The 21,622-nt window shown below is 42.7% G+C and overlaps 1 protein-coding gene across 1 annotated transcript in view; it reads left to right on the top strand.

Moving 5' to 3' along the window:
* The first annotated feature begins 15,136 nt into the window (after window positions 1-15,136).
* Slc25a21 (solute carrier family 25 member 21) overlaps window positions 15,137-21,622 on the top strand; it is a 449,914-nt gene continuing 443,428 nt past the window's right edge. The window contains exon 1 of the mRNA XM_028781691.1: window positions 15,137-15,573. Coding sequence (XP_028637524.1) covers window positions 15,507-15,573 — 67 coding nt within the window. The 5' untranslated portion in view covers window positions 15,137-15,506. The remainder of the gene's footprint in view (window positions 15,574-21,622) is intronic.

A 21,622-nucleotide genomic window follows, 5' to 3' on the forward strand; every position in this document is an offset into this window, starting at 1 on the left:
CAGGTGATCACATACAACACTGTGTTGTTTTAGGTTTACTGCTGCTGTTGCAATAAATTACCCCCGACAAAAGTAACTAAGGGGAGAAGGGCTTTTTTTTTTTTAACTTAAAATATGAAGTTATCGTCTGTTACAGTGAGGGAGTCATATTGGCAGAAGCTTGAGAAAGCTGCTCACATCACACCTACAGTTAAAACCAAAGAGAATCAAACGTAGGAACGAAGGCCAAGTGAACAAAAGCAAAAACCTTCCATGTCTTTTCATCCGGGCTGCCACCAGAGGCATCACTGTGCATTTAGGACAGACCTTTCCAAATGACTTAAGAACCAAGACAGTCCCCCACAGACATGTCCACAGGCCAATCTAGTGTAGACAGTTACTCATTGAAAGTTTCTTCCCAGGAGATTCTAGGCTGTTGTAAGCTAAGAATTTAAACTAGCCAATGAAGAGGCCAGCTTGGGAACTTTGGAACACTTGTTGCGCCCCCACCCCCCAAGGGAGAGGCTAATTAACATTCTTCCTCAGTTCAGGAACTTTGGAAAGGTCATGGGACACTTGCCAAATAGGGGAGGCTGATTAACATTCCTCAGACTACAGGGGAGGGAACCCACTTGTGAGTGGGGAAGGCCCAGAGTGCATAGACACATTCTGCAGGACGAACCAACCCTTGCCACCTACAGACAAGGGAGGTCCTTGCCACCTCATTCCCTAAAGACCAATCAGTTTCAAAAGTCACAATGTTCTGCCAATCACATTGTGCCTAATAGCTGCTGCCCTAAAAACTATAAAAACTGGGCAAACGGGCTGTCCAGTGTCACCACTCCTTTTGGATGCAGGATGATCCCAGCATGCTGGAAGAATAAAAATCCTCTTGCTTTTGCACCTATCCCCCAGATTCGCATTGTCCACTCAGGGGGTCTCCAGTAAACTGAGGCTTGCAAGTCTTACATTTGGTGCATTGGCTGAGAATCCGACCTCCTGTGGGAACACACTGGAGAGCCGTGAATCAAGGGTCTTGAGCAGGTAGCTTGGTTTATTTGTCTGTCTCTTGTCTGTCAAAGTCTGAACCTGTAAGCCTGTCTGAACTTTCCATTTACTTGCAAGCATCTGGGGGACTTGAGGAGTCCACTGTGTACAGGCTGGGCAGGAGCGGCAGTCGCTACAGGGAAGGTTAGGGGGGATTCTGGAGGACCGGTCCTCCTCCTTTTGGAACCTGTAGATTTGGTCTAGCCAAATTGTCTGAACCTGTTAGATTTGGTTAGATAAGCTCGCCAAGTTGTGCCTGGTTACTGGATTCTTCTGCGGGTGGTTTTCCTATGTCTTGATTGTCTCTCTGTGTGTTGTGTCTTGACCTGCCTGTGGCAGGGGCAAGCTGTCTGTGCATTAATTGCCTTTCTCTGTGATCTTGGACTTCCAGTGTCTGCACCCATAGCAGGGTGAACTGTCTGTGTGTTGATTGTCTTTCTCTGTCTGTTTTCTTGGACTTGAACTGAATTTTTGGACTGACTCTACCCCGTTAAACATCCTAGTTAACTACTGGAGGGAAGTTAGAGAAGGAAGAGAAAACTTGTCAGTGGTAAAGAAGGGCAAGTTAGTTTCTCTCTGCTTCTCTGAATGGCCCACCTTTGGAGTAGGGTGGCCACCTGTAGAGGTCTTCGACTTATAGGTAATCAAAGCAGTAGAGGAAAGAGTCTTTAGGCCAGGATCCCTTAGGTAACTAAAACTGCCCTATATAGTTATCTGGGTAAATCTAGTGGAGGACCCACAAACACACACACACACACAGACCTCATGGATAAAAGCCTTTCTTCCTCAAGACCTTTGTAAGTTCTGGCCGTCAGGAGTGCTCTTCAGGACCAAAGAATGAGAGAGGATACCGGAAAGAATATTCCCTCAGACATGGGGGCACCATCGATCGACCAGGATGTGGTCAACAGCGAGTTTCTTCTGACCAGATCTGACTGGGACTTTAGTGTGACAGAAGGTAAGGGACACCTAAAAGCCTACCGCCAGACTCCATTGGCAGGTCTCAAGGGGGCAGGGATCCGATGAGTAGCCCACAGTGACTCATAGAGGCATTCTGTCAGTACACACTGTGGCCTTTATAGACCAGGCTAGTAGATATCAAGAAAAAGCTTCAGAGGCTAGAGGGACTGCAGGATAAGTCATTAGAGGATTTAGTGTAGGTTGCTGAGGAAGTCTACCATAACAGAGAGATAAAGAGAAAGAGCAGAGAAAGAGGAAGAAGATGAAAGAGAGATGAAAGAAAGGTGACAGGAAAAGAATTTACAGAGAATCCTGGCTACAGTAGTTAGGGAAAACAGAGAAGGGAGACTCCAATCAAAGAGAGACAGAAAACTCCTTGAAAAGGACCAGTGTGTACATTGCAAGTAGAGAAGCTGCTGGGCCTGACAGTGCCCAAACAAATGGAAGCCAGAGGCAGGAAATCCCAGGCCTTGGAAAAAACAGCCCCAAACGGCAAAGGTGTTAGCACTGGGTGAAGACAGTGATTGGGGTAGACGGGGTTTGGACCCCTCCCTGAGCCCGGGGTAACCTTGAAAGTGGAGGGGAAGCCCACTTAACGCTTGGCGGACTCAGGGGCTCAACACTCGGTCCTCCTCCAAGCCAATGGCCCTGTTTCCAAGAAAAGATCTTGGTTCCAAGGATCCACTGGCACCAAAATGTATTCATGGACTACTCGAAGAACAGTAAACCTAGGGAAGGGCCAGGTATCCCATTCATTTATGGTCACCCCAGACTGTCCCTACCCTCTGTTGAGGCTAGACTTTTCTCCAAGTTGGAGGCCCAGATACACTTCCTGCCCGATGGGCCACAACTAACTTGCCCAAAAGGAGAACACATGGGTGGAGGAAAGACCTCTCTTACCAAACCCTGCCGGGAGTTGAGGCAACCTGCTTTACAGACGGGAACAGAGGTAAACTGAGGCTCACTAGAGTCTTACATCACCAAACAAGTACACACATATGCATATAAAAGAAGTAGGCTAAGAAACGAGGGAGCATATTTAGGAAGAAAATTCTTTATGTGTCTTTGGCATCTCTCCGTGTGTTGTAATAATGGTTGTTCTGGACTGTTTTCTTAAGGATATTGTGCAGTCAATAGCCTCAGAAGACAAAAACTGTGATTCGCTCCTGTGTAGAGGGCAGATAGAATTCTTGGTGGCAAAATAAAGACATTGTCTTCCTTTGGGAAAAAGGTGAAGTTTGCTGGCACATTCCCTTTTACATTTGGAACCTCAGTTCTGAAAAAACCCCACTATGTGTGCGGCATTTGCTTGGATGTCTTCAGTGTCTCCATGGAGTTTGGGGGGAAAAAGAATTTAAGATTTTCAAGCTCAGAGTTTACTGTGCTATGAGAAATAAAGTTACTGATGTCTGCAGCTGGAATCTCATATTACCTGCCAAAATGTATGATTCTATAGCAATTTAAAATTAACCAGGAAGAATATCTATTATTTAATACATTCTCATGCAACATGGTGAAGCAGTTAGTAACAGTACATTTTATTTGTTTTAATTTCTAAGGAGATGTACTTCAAAAATATTAAAACTATGTGCAGAAATGTGTTAAGTACTTAAATTTAGCTATCCCACGATGTATACATGTTTCAATACAACATGAACATGAAAAATGTACAAAAATGCTGATTAAAATGTTTATTGAAAAGCCAACTTAAAGACAAGGATATGGATTTGAGATGGGAGTGGAGTTTAATAATACAGAGGTAGTCAATCACTTCAGAAGTTTGTAAGGAAATGAATGTCTTCTAAGGGAAAACATGTTTTAGTTGGGGCAGGATTGTAAAGGGAAAACTCAGAGACAATATTAAAAATATGAGTTTGTTGGCAATAAACCCAAATGTCAAAGGTACTAGTTTTGACCCAAGGTGGATGGGTGTAAGGCTAGCAAAAGCCCCTAGGGTCCTTCAAAACCACGGAATCAGGTAACAAAAGAATGTCTGGTAAGTAACAGAACAAGAGAGTAAAGACTGTGTCAAGGACCAGCCTCAGCATGAGAGGTTCTGAGAGAAGGGGTGTCTGGGAGCATCAAAAAGAACAGCTCAAAGTCAAATCTTGGATCTCAGAAGCCGACCTGTGTTCTGCTCAATGTAGCATCTCCAGTCTGCTTCTATATTCTACTTTGTCTCTGGAGATTTCTCTGTCTATATTCTGCTTGCTTGCTCTTCTAAGAGATCTCTCTGTCCATGTGTGCTTGTGTGTGTGTGTGTGTGTGTGTGTGTGTGTGTGTGTGTGTGTGTGTGATCTGGATAGCCCATCTCCTGCAGAACACAGGTTCAGTCTTTTATTTTACATATCAACCCAGTCGTTTAGGTTTTCCCTTTGATTATCATATGAATCAGCATTCCATGACCTCAGCCCTTTGATTCTTAGGAGACAGAAAGCATGCATTTTTTTCTTAACATTGCAAAAGAACTCAGAGATCTGTCTGCCTTTGTTAAGCACAGACAATAAACTAGTAGGGTGGGATCCTGCCCTGAAATTACCATTTCATTAGATTCATGAAGCCACTTACATAATTCATATTGCACACTTATTTTTTGAATTGTTGAGAAATTATATATTTTCAAACTCCTGTATTTAGAGCTCTTTCCCTTAGCTTTAAGGGCTGTCCGGGTTCCAGTGTTTACCATTTTGCTGAGACACAGCCACACCCTCAACTCCTGAACTTGTGCTGTTTCTAATTATCATGCAGTCATTAATGTTAACTGGGAGGACATCCCTTGGAAGGAAAGAGTCTTCCACTGCTAGAGGATCCAGAAAATATGTACATTATAACACAAACAAGCTTTATACCCACAGCAGCCATCAACACTTGTGGAGGCTCACACTGGGGTCCTGTCCAGGGATAGAAACCATGTCTCTCTGTTCCCACTAGGGCCATGCTGGGCTCAGCAGGACTGGAATTTCAGCACTTTCTGATCAGGTAGAGAAGGATAAACCAGGGCCAAAGAGATACAGAGGAAAGGCAGCCTGATCACCTGTCTTATTTAGAAGTTCTATTGTGATAAAACACCATGACCAAAAGCAATTTGGCTTATAGTTCTGCATTATAGTCCATCACTGAAGGAAGTCAGGACAGGAACTCAAACAGGGTAGGATCCTGGAGGCAGGAGCTGATGCAGTAGCCATGGAGGAGTGCTGCTTACTGGCTTGCTCCTCATGGTTTGCTCAACCTGCTGTCTTATAGACCCCAGGACTACACTAGCCCAGGGATGGCACCACCACCTACAATAGACTGGGCCTTCCCCCATCAATCTCTAAGAAAACACCTTTCAGCTGGACCTTGTTAAGGCATTTTCTCATTTGTTTACCACTTTTTTTCCAGCGATTCTAGCTTATGTCAAGTTGACATATAAACAAGCCAGCGGGGCACCTGAAGTTTGATCTCCTGGAACTACAAGATAAATGGGCAGAACTGACTCCAGCACACTGTCCTGTAACCTCCACTTGCACAGTGTGGTATGCACATGAGCGTGGGACAATAAATAAATAAATAAATAAATAAATGTAATTCATAAAACATTTCTTCAAAGAGAAAAGTAAGCCTTTACATTTAAAGAGACAAATGAAAGAGCAGCCAAAAATTTGTAAAAAGCCTTTGAATGTAAAATAATAGATTAAAAGCTGCTTCTGTGTGCATGAAAAAGGCCAGGGCTAGAAAAGGATTGATGTCATCCATGGCAGAGCGATTAGAGGAGTATTAAAATTAAAAAAAAAATGTGATAAAATGTCAGGAAAGCAGAGAAACCCAAAAGTGTGCTCTGAGGAAGAGTAAACAGCTCATGTTGACACTCCAGCTTCCCATGTCAAGAAAGGAAACATTAACTTCAACCAAAATGTCAGAAGGAGGCCCTGTCAAAGAGACACTAGGATATGTTCACAATTCCCATAAGCATCAAACCCAGATGGAAAATTTTGTGTGGCTGGTCAACTTTGGAGCCAAAACACATTTTATCCCTTCCATATCTCAGCAGCATTTACACAGGGACTATCTTGAGAGGGTACCTCTGGCTTGAGATTGAGCTACCTACCCTATAGCCTGTAAGTGCAGCCTAGTTTCATCTTATTGCCATCTGTACTCATCGGGGTTCTCAGTTTCAGTAAAGTTTCTAATCAGGGCTATGCCTTTAAAGTAGGATGCTCTTATAGCACAGCCAACACGACTCAGTTAACTCAGGTCTGGAGGCCTAAGTGACCTGAAAAGACTGGACCATCATACTCCAAAGCAGGACAGAGCTATCATTACTCAGTCTTTGCGTTGGCTTGTTGGCTTGGGTTGGGGCCTTATTAGGGGAAGATGGGAGAGGGCCCTGGGATTGGATTAGTGGCCGAGTACTCAGAGGGGGTTTATCCAGCAAGACATTGGGGCTGAGAGCAATTGGGGGTGTCTAAACATAGTTGGATGGTGAATAGGACTCCAGAATCTTTATCAGTAATGTATTGTCTCAGTTCCCAAGTCTCACCAGTAGCCCAGTCAGTCTTCCTGCCATCATCCATGAATCTAATAACAAGAGGATTGCTTTTCTCCCTACAGTCCCGGGTATTGAGCCTAGTCATGGTGATGAGGTGATAAGGCTTCCAGTGTATCCATCCAGTGGATTCACATCTCCAGGCTATACAGAAGACCTCAGGGCCTCTGCATTTATTGTGTTGGTCACAGCACTGGGAATGGCTCAAGGCAAACATAAAAATCTTGGTGTCTAGTCTCCCATCACACCAAATGTGCATTACAGCCATAAGCCCATGGGGGCTGTTTTATAGTTGTTTGTGGGGGGGGCAAGCTTTGCCTTCCAGATCACAGATGTCTACATGGACATCAGAGAACCAGGAACCAGGAGTGTAACCTGGGAAATGGAGTTGACAGTCTTCCCTGTGGTTGTATTGATGATGCTCCAGGTAAGGTTAAGATACTGGTGGGGGAAAAAAGATGCTGGTGGGGGTTGGGTTTTGCAGATCATTGTGAGTTTATGACCAGCACAGTCTACATAGTGAGTTCCAGGTCGGCCAGGGCTACATTGTAAGATTGTCTCAAAACAAAACAAACTCCAGAATTCCTGTGAATGAATCACCTGTGAATGATTATCAATGAAGGTGTTTCCAGAAAGGCTTAACTGTGCCTCTACACTCATCTTTGCAATAAGGTTTTTATAATATAATTTAAATCTAAATTTTTATAATCATAGGAAAAAAGTCATCAAGGCACAAAATTCGTCAAGTAGATAGATTGTGTCATAACCAGTAGACCAGAAACTCTATAAGAATCAGGGAAGTCTCTGGGCAGTGGTGGCGCACGCCTTTAATCCCAGCACTTGGGAGGCAGAGGCAGGCGGATTTCTGAGTTCGAGGCCAGCCTGGTCTACAGAGTGAGTTCCAGGACAGCCAGGACTACACAGAGAAACCCTGTCTCAAAAAAACATAACAAAACAAAACAAACAAAGAAACAAAAAGAATCAGGGAAGTACTAAAATGTACAGTATACATGTAAATGTGCAATTTTTTTGTCCTCTGAATCAGGGTTTCTCATCAAAGGTGCTGCTGGCAGATGATCATTTATTGAAGATTTTTTTTAAATTATTAGATATTTAACAGCATCCCTGGTCTCTATACAGTAGATACCAAGAGTAACTCCACATTTACCATATCAAAACTTGTCTCCAGATATTACCTAATATAACCAACCTGATTGGAAAACATTGCCCTGATTTAGAATTGCTGCTTTAAACAGTAAATATAATAGTAAAGTCCACTTAAGCTCATGAAATCCTAGAGTGCATGACCAAGGGTTTCTTAGTAACAGTTTCTTATTTACAGGAAAGGAGATTAAAGTGTGAAGGGATTGAGACCTTTGCTCAAGCTACCAGTCTATTTAAAGATACGTTGGGTAGCATAGCAAATATATCTGGATCTAAACTGTGTCATAGCTTCCCATAACTCCTAAAGTAACAACCAGGTCTTAGTTCTAAGATCACAGTGATGGGTACTCACCGTTACTTTGCTCCTAATGTTTTTCCCTTTCTACCTTTCTTTCTTTCCTTCTCTCTCTCTCTCTCTCTCTCTCTCTCTCTCTCTCTCTCTCTGTCTGTCTCTCTCTTTCTTTCTTTTATGTATGAATACACTGTAGCTGTCTTCAAACATACCAAAAGAGGGCATCAAACCTCATTACAGATGGTTGTGAGCCACCATGTGGTTGCTGGGAATTGAACTCAGGAAGAACAGTCTGTGCTCTTAACCACTGAGCCATCTCTCCAGCTCTGTTTTTCTCTTTCATCCTTGTCTTATCACACTGGGTTTTTTGACAGCACTTTGAACATACCAAACATCTGCCATCCTCTCATGTGTTTGATGGGGATGCTTCTTTTTCTTTAGATACTCCCATCTTTTGGCTTCTTACTTTTTTTCAAGCCTTTACACAAATATTATTTTAACAGAGAGGTTTTCTCTGTATAAAATAGCATGTTTGGTCTATCGTCTTACACTTAGAGTCTATTGGTAACAAAGAGAGGGGTCAGCAGGGTTGGGTTCCAGTGAGACCTCTTGGCTTACAGAAAGTCACCTTTTCATCATGTGTTCTCATGGCTTTCCTTAGAGATGGAGAAGAGGAGATGGAAGAAGAGAGGAAGAGGAAAAGAGGAAGAAAAGAAGAGGGAGAGAGGAAGGGGAGAATCTATCGTCTCTTCTTCTTACAAACATACCAACCCATTTCAGTCCTAAGTTCTTATTATCTAGCTTAGCTTTAATTATCCTTGAACACTCTTCTCAAAGCTGTCTCATTGGTGTTTAGGGCTATAACATGAGTGGCAGCCCGGTTCAATTAATTCATAAGCAGGTTCATGTCTGTCATTAGATTCAAGAAATGTTGACTATTCTCTTATTAAAATATCTTCTGCGAGTGCCACAGCTCTGAGGGGAAAGGCTTCCCCAGTGAAGATCTTACAGCTCTGACCTGAGAATGTTTCCGCTATGGGAGTGTTTCAGCCGTAAAGGGAAAGGTATCCTGTCAGTCCACAGCCAAGGAATAGCACAAAGTCCCACCACAGAACAAACCTCCCACAAGACATGTATTGGGGAAAGACAAGAGGATGGCTGTCTCTGCTCGGGTGAGAGCAGCGGGGGACTGGGCAGCAGACAGGCTTATATAGGATTTCTTGGGGGTGGGGTTTGGTGAAGATTCCTAGGGTGGAGTTTGGTGGAATTTCAAGTCCTGAGCTTGGATCAAGTCCAGGGATTGGTGGGATTTCAGGCTAAGTGGTGAGTTTTTCAGTTTAGGGATTGGTAGGTTTTAGCTGTTTTTTTTTTTAATCTTTCTTTTTTTTTTTAAAGATTTATTTCTTTTATATAAGTGAGTACACTGTTACTGTCTTCAGACACACCAGAAGAGGGCATCAGATCCTATTACAGATGGTTGTGAACCACCATGTGGTTGCTGGGAATTGAACTCAGGACCTCTGGAAGAGCAGTGAGTACTGTTAACCGCTGAGCCATCTCTCCAGCCCCTTAATGGGTTTTCAAACTCAAAAGTGAGCTTAGACCTTTTACCCTACATCTTCTTTTTTTCTGTATAATTTTCTTAGGACTCTGTGATGAATAAGCCATCACACCTTATGATACCCAACAGGATTCTTATACCCTGTCCAGTTTTCTTTATTCTCTCTTTATGATCCTCAGACTGGGTTATTTTGGTAACCAGGAATCCTGATTCTGTCAACTTAACACAGACTTGAATCATCTGAGAAGATCCTCAACAAAGAACTGCATCCACCAGATTGGCCTCTGGGACACGTATTTGAGACATTTTCTTGATTAGTGATTGATATGGGAGGGGTTACCTCACTTGAGTGGTACTATCTCTGTGCAAGTGGTCCTAGACAGTAAAATAAAGGAAAGGTAGCTTAGCAAGCCAGGGGAAGCAAATCAAAGAGCAACGTTCTGCTGGATATGCTCAGCTCATACCTTCAGTATCCTGCCTTATGTTTCCTTGATGACAGACTGTGAAATGTAAGATGAAATTAATCTTTTCTTTGTTTTCCTCAAAGTTGCTTTTGGTCATGGTATTTACCACAGTAATAGAAAACAAACTAGAACCGAAAATGGCAACAGGAACATGGAGTATTACTATGATGAATGTGATCATGTTTCTCTTTGAAGAGATTGTGGAAATTTGGCATAGATAAAGCTTTTGAATTCTCAGAACTTACTGGACTCTTATGGGAGGTAGGAAAGTACAGATACTAAGAGAGACATTGTAAACAACGGAGACCTGGCCTGTGAAGTTTCCCTAATAGAAGCAAAGATTCTATTAGGGCCATTCATGTGATACTTTAAGAATCTGTAGAAGTGAAACCTTTGCTTTCCTGGGATAATTGATGGTTGTTAGCTGGGACAGATGAATCAGCTGTAATTAATAGACTAGAACTATTGTTTTGGGAAGTATCCTCAGGGCCAGCACACAGAGGGGGCATCCTAAGCTGGCAGCCAAAACTGGTAAGATTTAAGAGTCACCACATGGTATTAGTTTGGGTTTATATTAACACAAAGTGTTTGAAGTTTAAAAAGGAAAAAAAAAAGATTATTCATTAACAGTAATGTACTTTTCACCAGTGCTGTGGTGGTAGGTGGTGGCAGAAAAAAGCTAATTATGTAATTTTTAATCAATATCAGGCATATAAATAATTTTAAAATATAAGCTCAATACTTCAGCAGTTTTTTTTTCTGAGTGTTAGTATATTTAAACATTATTTGTTAAAATAGTTTTATTTATTTACATTTTAAGTGTTGGCCCTCTTCCCGGTCCCCCCTCTAAGAGTTCCTCACCCCATCCCCCATCTCCTTTGACTCTGAGGGGGTACTCTCTCACTCACCCCACCCACTCAGCCACACCCCACCTCATGACCCCTCCCCCATATCCTTTCCCTTGGGGATCAAGTAGCTACAGGATTAGTCACATCCTCTTCCACTGAGGCCAGACAAGGCAGTCCTCTGATTCATATGTGCTGGGGGCCACAGACCAGCCCATGTATGCTCTTTGGTTGATAGTTTAGTCACTGGTAGCTCTGAGGGGTCTGGAATAGTTGATTCTGTTGTTCTTCCTATGGGGTTGCAATCCTCTTCAGCTCCTTCAGTCCTCTCTCTAACTCTTCCCTAGGGGTCCCCAACCTCAGTCCAATGCTTGGCTTTAAGTATCTCCATCTGTCTCAGTCAACTGCTGGTAGAGCCTCTCAGAGGACAACGATAGAAATATGATGAATTGTTGAAGGAATCTCAAATAGTAGGTCAAATAAATATTATTCGTTTTGCTACTCTAGACCTTATATTAGCTCTAGAGCAGTCCTGGGCACATTTAGTTGTAGATAAAGACTCATCAGCACTCTTAGCTCTGCGGTAATTGTTGACTCTGATTGGCTGCCCTTTACAGAGTACCAGGCTCCAGAATGCTGTTACATACGGGGCCACTTTCAGTTTTTGTAGAATTGTAAGACTGGACTGTGAAGCTGTGGGCTGTGAGAGGCAGCTGGGTATCTGGTCAAACTGGCTTTGAATCCCAAAGACCCTCAGGGACTGTAGGAGTTTGGCCTTGCTCCTGGGACCCCTGGCTACTTTCACATAGCTACAGCCCTCTACAGCCCCTCCCAAGAGAGGTTTGTGGCCATTGGTCACAGGTAGAGGGTGTGACACAGGCCGCAGAGCCTCAAGACATCTCCATATTCATGAGATACCTAAAGGCCAGAAAGCATAGCCAATTAAGCATTCCTTCCCAGACTCTCCTCCTCCTTGAAAAAGATATTTAACCTCAGGTCTGCCCTGAGAATACGGGGTATAGCTTCATCCATTTTCTGCCATGAAATTGGATATTCATGACCCCTCAGAGCTACCAGTGACTAAACTATCAACCAATATTTTAAGACCACGGACTACCTCTCCTCTTTGGGGTCCGCCACTGGGAACCGTGGAGAAGGTCTTTGACTACTGAGCTACCTTCAACCTCCCGCCCTGAGGCTTCTCACAGCCTGATGTCTGGTGCTTCATGGAGTGAACACAGTCAAATTCCCGAGCCTCTGCCTCTCTGAGCCCCCTGGAGGGGACAGACTCTGGACTCACAATTAAACCAACAGAACCCATGCCCAAGCTCATGCTACAGCCCAACACTAGACTATACGGGCTATTAGATCTTGCATAAATTTAGTCAGAGAAGTCTGTCTTTGTCTAAAGAACTTAAAAAGAGGATGCCTTTTTTTTTGGTGTTGGGGAAGGGGGTTCAATGAGACTTCAAATCCATACTCATCTTCTGAGGATAGGAGTTTGAGGAGTAAAAAGAAATCATGATCATAATGTCATCAGTGAGTTCCCTTTAAATAGAGACTGGAAGGTGTTAGATGTTCTGAGATAATTCAGGAGAGATAAAAGTTTACATTACAAAAGGTTAGGATCTCTTCCACTAGATTAGACAGTCCATGATGAAGAGAAAGTGTTGGAAATTGCTAATACTAAGAAAGTGCTAAACATAAGGTTTTTATGAATGAATACATAGTTTGGTTGAGTGGGCACCTTGGGATATTCTAATTATGACTTTTTAATACTTGATTATTTTTAAGGTTTATTTATTTTTATGAGTACACTGTAGCTGTCATCAGACACATCAGAAGAGGGCATCAGATCCCATTACAGATAGTTGTGAGCCACCATGTGGTTGCTGGGAATTGAACTCAGGACCTTTGGAAGAGCAGTGAATGCTCTTAACCATTGAGCCTTCTCTCCAGTCCTAGTTGTGACTTTTGTTTTTTGTTTTTTTTTTTTTTTTGTTTTTTCAAGACAGGGTTTCTCTGTGTAGCCCTGTCTGTCCTAGAACTCACTCTGTAGACCAGGCTGGCCTCGTACTCAGAAATCCGCCTGCCTCTGCCTCCCAAGTGCTGGGATTAAAGGCGTGAGCCACCACAGCCCGGCTAGTTATGACTTTTTAAATGCTGTATTTTGGGGCTTATGAGATGGTTCAGTGATAAAGGAAACCACTGCAGCCTTCTGGTCTGAGTGTTCTGAATTGGATCCCTGGGATTCACAAGGTGGGAGGAGAAAACCCACTTCTACAAGTTGTGTTTTAACTTGAATATGCTGTGGCACCCCCCCACACACACGTACACCCAATAAATAAATGCAAAAAGTTCTGTGCTTACTCTTTTTTTTTAAAGTCTATATTTTACATTCAAATAAAATTAATTTGGGAAAGGTCATTATTTTAGTTTTCCGTGTGACGGAAGTGCCTGAGCTGGGGTCATCATTTGAATCTATAGCTCCACTGTTATCAAAAGGAATTCTGTAATAAAAACTCACATAAATGATTATTCCTGTTACCATCCTGAAAAACTCAATTTCTGTTTTAGAAAGTGAAACATTTTTTTAAGCTCTGAAATTTTGGGATTATGTCTAAAATGTAATAGGTTCTCAGTATTTGTTGAATAAATGATTTATATTCTATTTAAGATCCCATATTTAATTAGTAAAATATAGTTCTCAAAATCTTTTATTTGCTTAGTGATAGAGGAGCAGGAGAGAGAGAGTATTTTTTTTGTAATTTCATTTTTGACATTAGAATTTTATTTTTGAGATTTTAATACAAGTACACATTTCCCTTTCACTGCCTCCAAGCTCTCTCTTGACTCTTTCTTGTTCTCTTTTAAATTCATGTCTTTCATTAATTGTTGTTCCATGTATATGTTTATGTATACACTCTACATTCCAAAATATAACCTGCTCAGTAAGTATGACTTATATGTATGTTTTCAAGGCTGACCATTTGGTATTGATGGACATTTTCAAACTGGACAGTTTTAAAAATGAGAAACTATTTTTTGTGTATCTGATCACAGAAACAGCACCTTTACCCAATTCCTTCTAGTAAGTTTCCTAGTCAGATGCCACAGTCCCACAAAAGTGTGTGCACATGTATGTGTACATGTGGTATGTGTATGTACATGTGGAGTGTGTACATGTGTTGTGTGTACATGTGTGTGCATGTGAGCAGATGCATGTGACAGGAGTGTGTGGTGGCTAGAGGTAACTGTTGTGGATCTTCAATTATTTTCCATTTTGGCTTTTGAGTCAGGGTCTGTAACTGAACCTTGAATCCACCAATTTGTCTAGCCCCACCAGCCAGACATCTCTAGGGATCTGTCTGTCTTTGCCTTCTTGGTGATAGGATTACAGACCCAGACTAATATGGTCTTACATGTGCAGGGAATCTGGATTTTGCTCCTCAGGCTTGCATGGCAAGCGCTTTACTGACTGAGCCGTCTCCCCAGCCCCACCACCACCAACAACATTGAATGGCTCAAAAAATGAAAATAAAATCTAAAGAAATATTAATTTCTGCATACTTGAGTTGACACTGTAGTATTTTAAATTGCACATACCCATGATTCTGACAGTGAACAATGGCAGTTTATATGGCCCAGAATACATACACTATTAAACACTACGTTTTAGAAATAACAGCGTTTCCACAGTCTCCCAGTACTGGCTCTTATCATCTCCGGCCTGTCAGGGGTGTGGTGAGCATTCTAAATATCTGAATCCCGTGCTTCTCTTATACTGCAGTTTGCACCTTGTGGTTTACTAACAGGCACTACTTCGTAGTTTTGTTTTGTCAATGATTCTAAAGAGATAGCATGAGTAATTCCACATTTCGTAGAAAGAAATAACTAGGTTATTGATGCTCCTCCTTCACATCTGCCTCAATGTTCCTAACAGAGAACTGCTTAAAACAGGTTTCTAGGCCCGAACCTCAAAGAACTTGGCTTTCTGACACATCTGTCCTATTGTGTACGGCTTGGTGTCCCTGTGAACTGGGCACAGGACACTTTATGGTTTTCAGTTAAGTAAAACTGTGTTTATTATGCATGAAATAAATGTCCAAAACCACTTCCTTGGCAAAGTTACCATGTTAGCACCTTTTAAGTCGGATCTGCTCTGATCTTGTTGCTGTGGCTTTCAATTTCTGGATGAGTAACCTGGAGGAATTTACTCACTATCCCTTCTTTTGGAACAGTACCATATTTTAGCCTGCCAGGAGGGCAAGGGTCGCCCGAGGCTACTTCACTGTCGACTTTACCTAAGGCAGCCCTTAGATAAGCAGCCAGCTAAACAAACTCCGCGGGAGGTCTTGATAGGCAGGAGCCCCTATCTGGAAGCTCGAGGCTGACCCACGGAGCTAGGCCAAGTCTACCCAGCCCCCAGTTGTCAGTGTTCCCCTCCAGCGCCCCTGTGGAAAGAGCAGCCGCAGGCAGTGCTGAGCAAGTTCCGACCCTCTCCGCCGACCTCGCGGCGAGTCGGTGCCCGAACCGCCGCCTTTAGCTGGAGCGCAGCCACACGGGGAAGAGTTCAGCCCCAGGACCGACGGGGCCGGGACTCCATCGGCGGCGGCCTTCAGAGGAGCTCGCTCGGACAACTTGGCCACTCGATCCCCCGGTCGCGAAGATGTCGGCCTCCAACGTCAGTTTGCTGCACGAGACCTCCCGGCAGGTCGCGGCCGGAGGGTCTGCAGGTAAGGCTGCCCGCTCCCCGCTCCCGCGCGCTCGCCGCTCCGCCGGACAACGTCCCCAAGGCTCGCCTTCCAACCGAAGTTTTGTGTGCGTCCTCCTAAATCTTCCACTCTGACTCCGCTGCCAAGTGCAGAGGAGGCGAGCAGCCTGTGGCGGCTCTTTCGGGCGCAGTCGCCACTAGCTGCTCTGCTCTCAGGTTCCTGGGCTTCCCTGTTCCTAGAGTGAGGAGCATGGAAGGATTCGCCAGTCCCTGAAACTTACTGTGGCTTTTAGAAAGCTTCCCACTCTCTTCCTCTTCTTCCTTTTGACAGCTATTTTACATGAAAAGGATCCAGTTCGGTCTTACTTAAGTTTCTTAGCAAAGCTCTAAGCTATCTCTTGCCTCTCTTCTTTATCCTGTGCTTCTTGGGGATCTATGCATGCCATAAATAGGGTGTCAGGTTCCCTGGAACTGGAGTTGCAGACAGTTGTGAAGTGCCGCGTGGTGGTTGGGAATTGAACTCAAGACCTCTGGAAGAGCAGTCAGTGCTCTTAACCACTGAGCCATCTCTCCAGCCCGCGTGCCATAAATACACATATTAAAATTAAACGCTTGTGCTAACATATGTAAACACCTTTGATGTAATTTGCTCACATTAATCTGTGGAGAGCTATGATGTGGGAGAGGTTTTACAAAAAGGTCTGTTAAAACCAGCTTGCAAGTAACTACTGTCCAACGCAGCTGGAAGAAGTTGCTCACCATTAAATAATGAGCACACATAATTTTAAATACTTTTAATATTAAGCTGCAACAATTTCAAAAGTGTAGTTATTGTAATACATTATAATAACAATGATAAATAGTATTAAGATTGCCTAAAAGATACTCAGTATATACTTAGTAACATTTACTTTCAAGCAGATACGAACTTTTAAATAGTGGATAATGATAATTATAAGTACTTTTATGTCATGAACTAGCTGCATCTTAGGGGTACTAAAAGCATCCAGATATGTCACTTATAATCTGCATACTTTAACACGATACAGTTATGAAAATAAGGCATATATATAAATATATGCTTGATTCCAGCTCTGATCCTGAACAAAGAATGCTCAGCTGGACCATAGGGAAGGAGAAGCTGGTGAACATCCCAGACTATGCCCAGTGACGTACAGGCACTTCTGTTGGCTTGTATAATCACAACATGTACTAGGCGAAGTTAAACTCAAAGATCGTTAAAAAAATAGATCAGAACTCTAATCCTGTTTATGCTACATATTCTTGTATAAACATGTGACACAGATGTATTTATGCCGTCATATATCCTTATTACTGTACATGGGAATTAATCAGTTAATATGGCTAAATATTAAGCCATTTATAAGATAAATTTAAAACTGGCTGGTTGATTCATATAGTTTATATTGTGGCATTGTTGATAGGTGAGAAGGATAATAAATACTTTTATCACCCTGAAGTCCTATTTTCCTCTACTTAGCCTTTAAAAGCATATTAATAAAAGTTAAATTTATTGAAACTGTAGTAACGTAGGCTCATCCTATTACATTTACTAGAGCAAGGGCCAGAAAGAAAAAGTAGAGGTTTTATAAAATAAGGTGCATTAATACTATACTTCTGACTACCATGCCTCTTTCTGTATATTCTAATGATCTGGCTGCAAAGGTCAAAGTTGTCCTCTAAAAGGATGTTCTCTTAAGGAAAAAGTAAAGACATGGGAGTGGTTTATTGGGAAGATGCAAGAGTCTCGTGGCATTTAGTGTCTAGTGTCATTAATTCCCTTGAGGAACCGGAACACTCAGGAGAAAGCGGGATGTGATGCTTCTTCATCTTGTCTATGTCAGTGGTCCACTACCCTCAAGTCAGGACAATAGTGACTTACACTAGCACGGCTGTCTCCCTACTGAGTGTTACTGTGGTTTGCCAGGCTCTAAACCTTTTTACTGTAGAAACTAGATAAGCCCAAATGCATTCAGAGAGTTTGTTGCACAATCAGACAACAAAGGCAAATCAACTGCTTTTTTAACAGCTTACCAGGTGGCTTATCTCCGCACCCCCTTTAATGAGTATGGGTATCTTGCCTTCTTGTATGTCTGGGCACCAAGTGTGTGTCTAGTCCCCAAGGAGGCCACAAGAGGGTGATAGAATCCCTGGAACTAAGAGTTACAGACAGCTGTGAGCCACCAGGAAGGCATCGAAGGCTTTTGGTCCTCTAAAAGATCTGAACCACTGAATTATTTCTCTAGCGCTTATCTTCCTTTGACAAAGAGAACTCTCTTTGTCACGCCAACCGCCTTATTCGGAGATGTACGCCGAGGCTATAAGGGTGCCAATTTGACATTAACATTTCACTATGTTATCTTAGGAACTAGAAAAGTTTTATTTCTTATACTTATCTGTTGTTTTGAGGTTTTCATTTCATGTATTAGAGTTTAGTTTCTAGCAGTTTCCATGCAAGTATTCATGTTCTTGAATGATTGTCCTGGGGGAGGGGGGAGTGGGCTTGAGTTTTTATTTTTAGTTCAAAATCCTAGGAATAGACTCAAAATTACCCAATGTTGATAGCAACCCACCTTTATTAATTAATGATAGCCTATCTCCACTGGATGGGTGGCACATGTGGCTTGGGGATTCTTAAAGGAAAGCTTAAGAAAAAAAACCCTAGATACACTATGAAAGGAGTAATCTGTGTATATTATAATGCGTCACTCTTTTATTACAAGAGGGCTTGTGAGATTTGCATTTAAAGACTGTAGGTGTGCTTAGCAGGTTGTTAGCATGCATCTAATGGCACAAATCTAAAGCCTCGTTTAGGGCTTGTCATTGTAGCTAGACCTTGCAGAATAGATAGATCTTGCTACTAGTGACAATTTCATTTTGAATAAGCATAGCAAGCTTATAAAGGAAAAATATAAAATATATAGTTCGAATATTCAAGAGGCACCAGGAAGTAAAATGGAGCCGAATCCTGTGTTCAAGAATACTAAATTGGATTAACAGACTGGTGACCTTGGGGCAAGATCCTGCCCAGCTAAATTTAGATCCAGGCATGGTGGCACACACCTTTAATCCTAGGAGATAAAGCCAAGCATATCTCTGAGTTCAGAGCTCATTTAAGTCAGAGCAAGTTCTAGGTGAAGAAAAGCTTAAATCCAGACACGGTGGGGTGGTACACACCTTTAATCCCAGGAGACAGGTATGCAGATCTCTGAGTTCAAGGCCAGCATGAGACAGAGCAAGTTCTAGGTGAAGAAAAGCTTAAATCCAAGCATGGTGGTACACACCTTTAATCCCAGGAGACAGGTATGCAGATCTCTGAGTTCAAGGTCAATTTACAGAGCAAGATCCAGGACAGTCAAGCTTAGAGAAGGAGTTGAGAAAGAGGAAGCTAGTGATAGAACAAGGGGGTCATGTGCCAGCTCCTGCAAGCAGCAGAACTCGGCAGCTTTGGTCATGTGTCTCTGGCTTTATATTCAAGAGAAGAAAGAGACTACTGGGACAGTTGATGCTGGTTAGCTGGAGCTACAAAATTGGTGGTGATTAAGAAGAGACCAGCATCACTGCAATGACATTTTCTGGGAAGTGTTTCTGAAAGCACAAAGAAGTTGTGTTCCTGAGACAGCCAAGGTTGTATCTTGTGCTGCAGCTGTACTTGGTAATGTGTATGAGTCACCAAGGTGGTACTGGTTTTGAAGGCATGAAGGGGTCATGAAGAGTAGCTGAGGTGTAGTCCTGTGAGAGGCCAGGGAAGGCACAGCCTGAGGTGTAGCGTGCCCAAGACTGAAGAGGTTTATATTTCCTTATTACTGTTCATTACTGAAGGAAGTCAAGACAAGAGCTCAGACAGGGAAGCAACCTGGAGGCAGGAGCTGAAGCAGAGGCCAGGGAGGGGTGCGGCTTAGCTGGCTTGCTCAGCCTTCTTTGTTATAGCACCTAGGACAACCAGCCCTGGGGTGGCCCCACCCACAATGAGCTGGGCCCTCCATCATCAATCACTAATTAAGAAAATTCTCTACAGACTTGTCTATATCTGAATCTTATAGAGATGTTTTCTCAATAGTGGTTTTCTCCTCTCAGATGACTCTAGCCTTCGTCAAGTTAACAAAACTAGCCAGCAGATGCCCACTGAGTGTTACATGCCAGTCAGGTCAATGCTTCACGGGAATTAATATCTTTAATCTCATGACTTCACAAGGTAGACAACATCATAATTCCCATTCACAGAAGAAAGAGCTGACAGAGTTAGAGGGATCATGCGTGCACTCTCTCACTCTCTGTAGCTCCTGTTAGTGTATATTTCTTAAAGAATGCTTATCTAGGGCTGGAGTGATAGCTCAGTGGTTAAGAGTACTGACTGTACTTCCAGAGGTCCTGAGTTCAATTCCCAGCAACCTCATGGTGGCTCACAACCATCTGTAATGTGACTTGATGCCCTCTTCTAGTGTGTGTCTGAAGATAGCTGCAGTGTGTACTCATATAAATTAAAAAAAAAATCTTAAAAAAAGATTGCTTATCTATAAGTACAATTCTTTAAATGCGTTCACTCAATATCATGCTTATCTAGAGGGAAGAAGATTCACTTTTATCCAAAATAAAATCCATTCACTTTAGTGCCAATCCATCCAGTGCCTCCACGAGAAGCTGGATGAATTTTGGACTGACAAGGGGCTCTTGACAAGGGCCAAGAAGCTCACGCTCAGCACTGGACAACCCTAAAGCACTGCTTTATAGTATTATCTTTTCTTCTTTTTTTCCTGTTGCTTAGAAATCTACCTGTGATGACCGGGAAACATGGCAACAACGTCAGGATTCCTCCTACTGGTTTGGCTCCTAATACCACTAGCTTCAAAACCCTGTTTGTACATCACTGAGTTCTAGGGGGCTTCTCTGTCATTCACACAGTCAGGTCTTCCTCAGATCTAGGGCCGTTGAGTCACTTCAGACAGCAGTCCCTTTCTCCTCTTCCTTTTCTAAGTGAAGATTTATTTTATTATTTTCAGTTATGCATATACGTGTGGTCTGTGTATGGGTATGTGCACATGAAGGCCGGAGGCCTGGGATTTGCCCAAAGTGGGTGCTGGGGATTGAATTTAGGTCTTCTGCAAGAGCAGTATATTCTTTTAACTGCTGAGCCATCTCTCCAGCTCTGCTTCTGCTTCTGCTTCCTCCTCCTCCTCCTCCTCCTCCTCCTCCTCCTCTTCCTCCTCCTCTTCTTCTTCTTCGTTAATAGTTTGTGTCCCTCTACATGTTCTAAAAGCCCATGGGGGTCTTTTTTTCCCTTCTTTTTCTCACTCCTTGTGTATGATGTTTTCTGGTCCACTCAGATGCTTTTACTCCAAACTCTCAGAAGCTTTTGCACCCAAATTCAGACTCTCCTGGGTGCTGCAGTGAAGTTTCTCTGGTATCTTAGGGGCTTTTCTCTTACAAGGCCTGTCAGGTCTCCTTGTAAATTTACCAGTAGCCCATACACAGTCTTTCTTACTGGCAAGTCTAGGGTTCCTCTGCAGTCTCTCAGAACGTCCTCAAGTTTTCCAGTCCTACCCATAGTGCTGTCCTAGACCTTATCCCTCCCGTAGCGGGTCGCTGTGCTAGGAGGACACCAATTCTCCAACATCTTTGCTCATTCTTACCTACCCCAGCCTCACTCTGGTCCTTTGTGATTTGTAGGTCCACATCCCATTCTTCATCAATAGCTGTACTTTGCTTTGCTCTTCTCCTTGGATGCTATCACCTTGGTTGAAATGAATTGTTCTGGAAAAAAAAAAGAGTTTTCTAATTTTGTGTTAAACACAGTTCAAGTACTTTGTGAATTGTAATCTCGTCAATGACCTTTAGCAAACGAGAGTGAAGTGGCAGACCCTTCTGGGGAGGGAAAACCTGAGATTCATAAATAGGCTTCAAGGGATGAATTCTGAGAGCATTTATAATTATTTCTTATTCTAACAGGGAGAAAGTATGAGATTTTCAACCAAAATGGTTAAAAAGATGTGGAATAATTTTAAATCTTCTTCTTCTTCTTCTTCTTCTTCTTCTTCTTCTTCTTCTTCTTC

The sequence above is a fragment of the Grammomys surdaster genome, unplaced genomic scaffold, assembly GCF_004785775.1.
Source record: "Grammomys surdaster isolate TR1022 unplaced genomic scaffold, NIH_TR_1.0 98, whole genome shotgun sequence".
NCBI lineage: Eukaryota > Metazoa > Chordata > Mammalia > Rodentia > Muridae > Grammomys > Grammomys surdaster.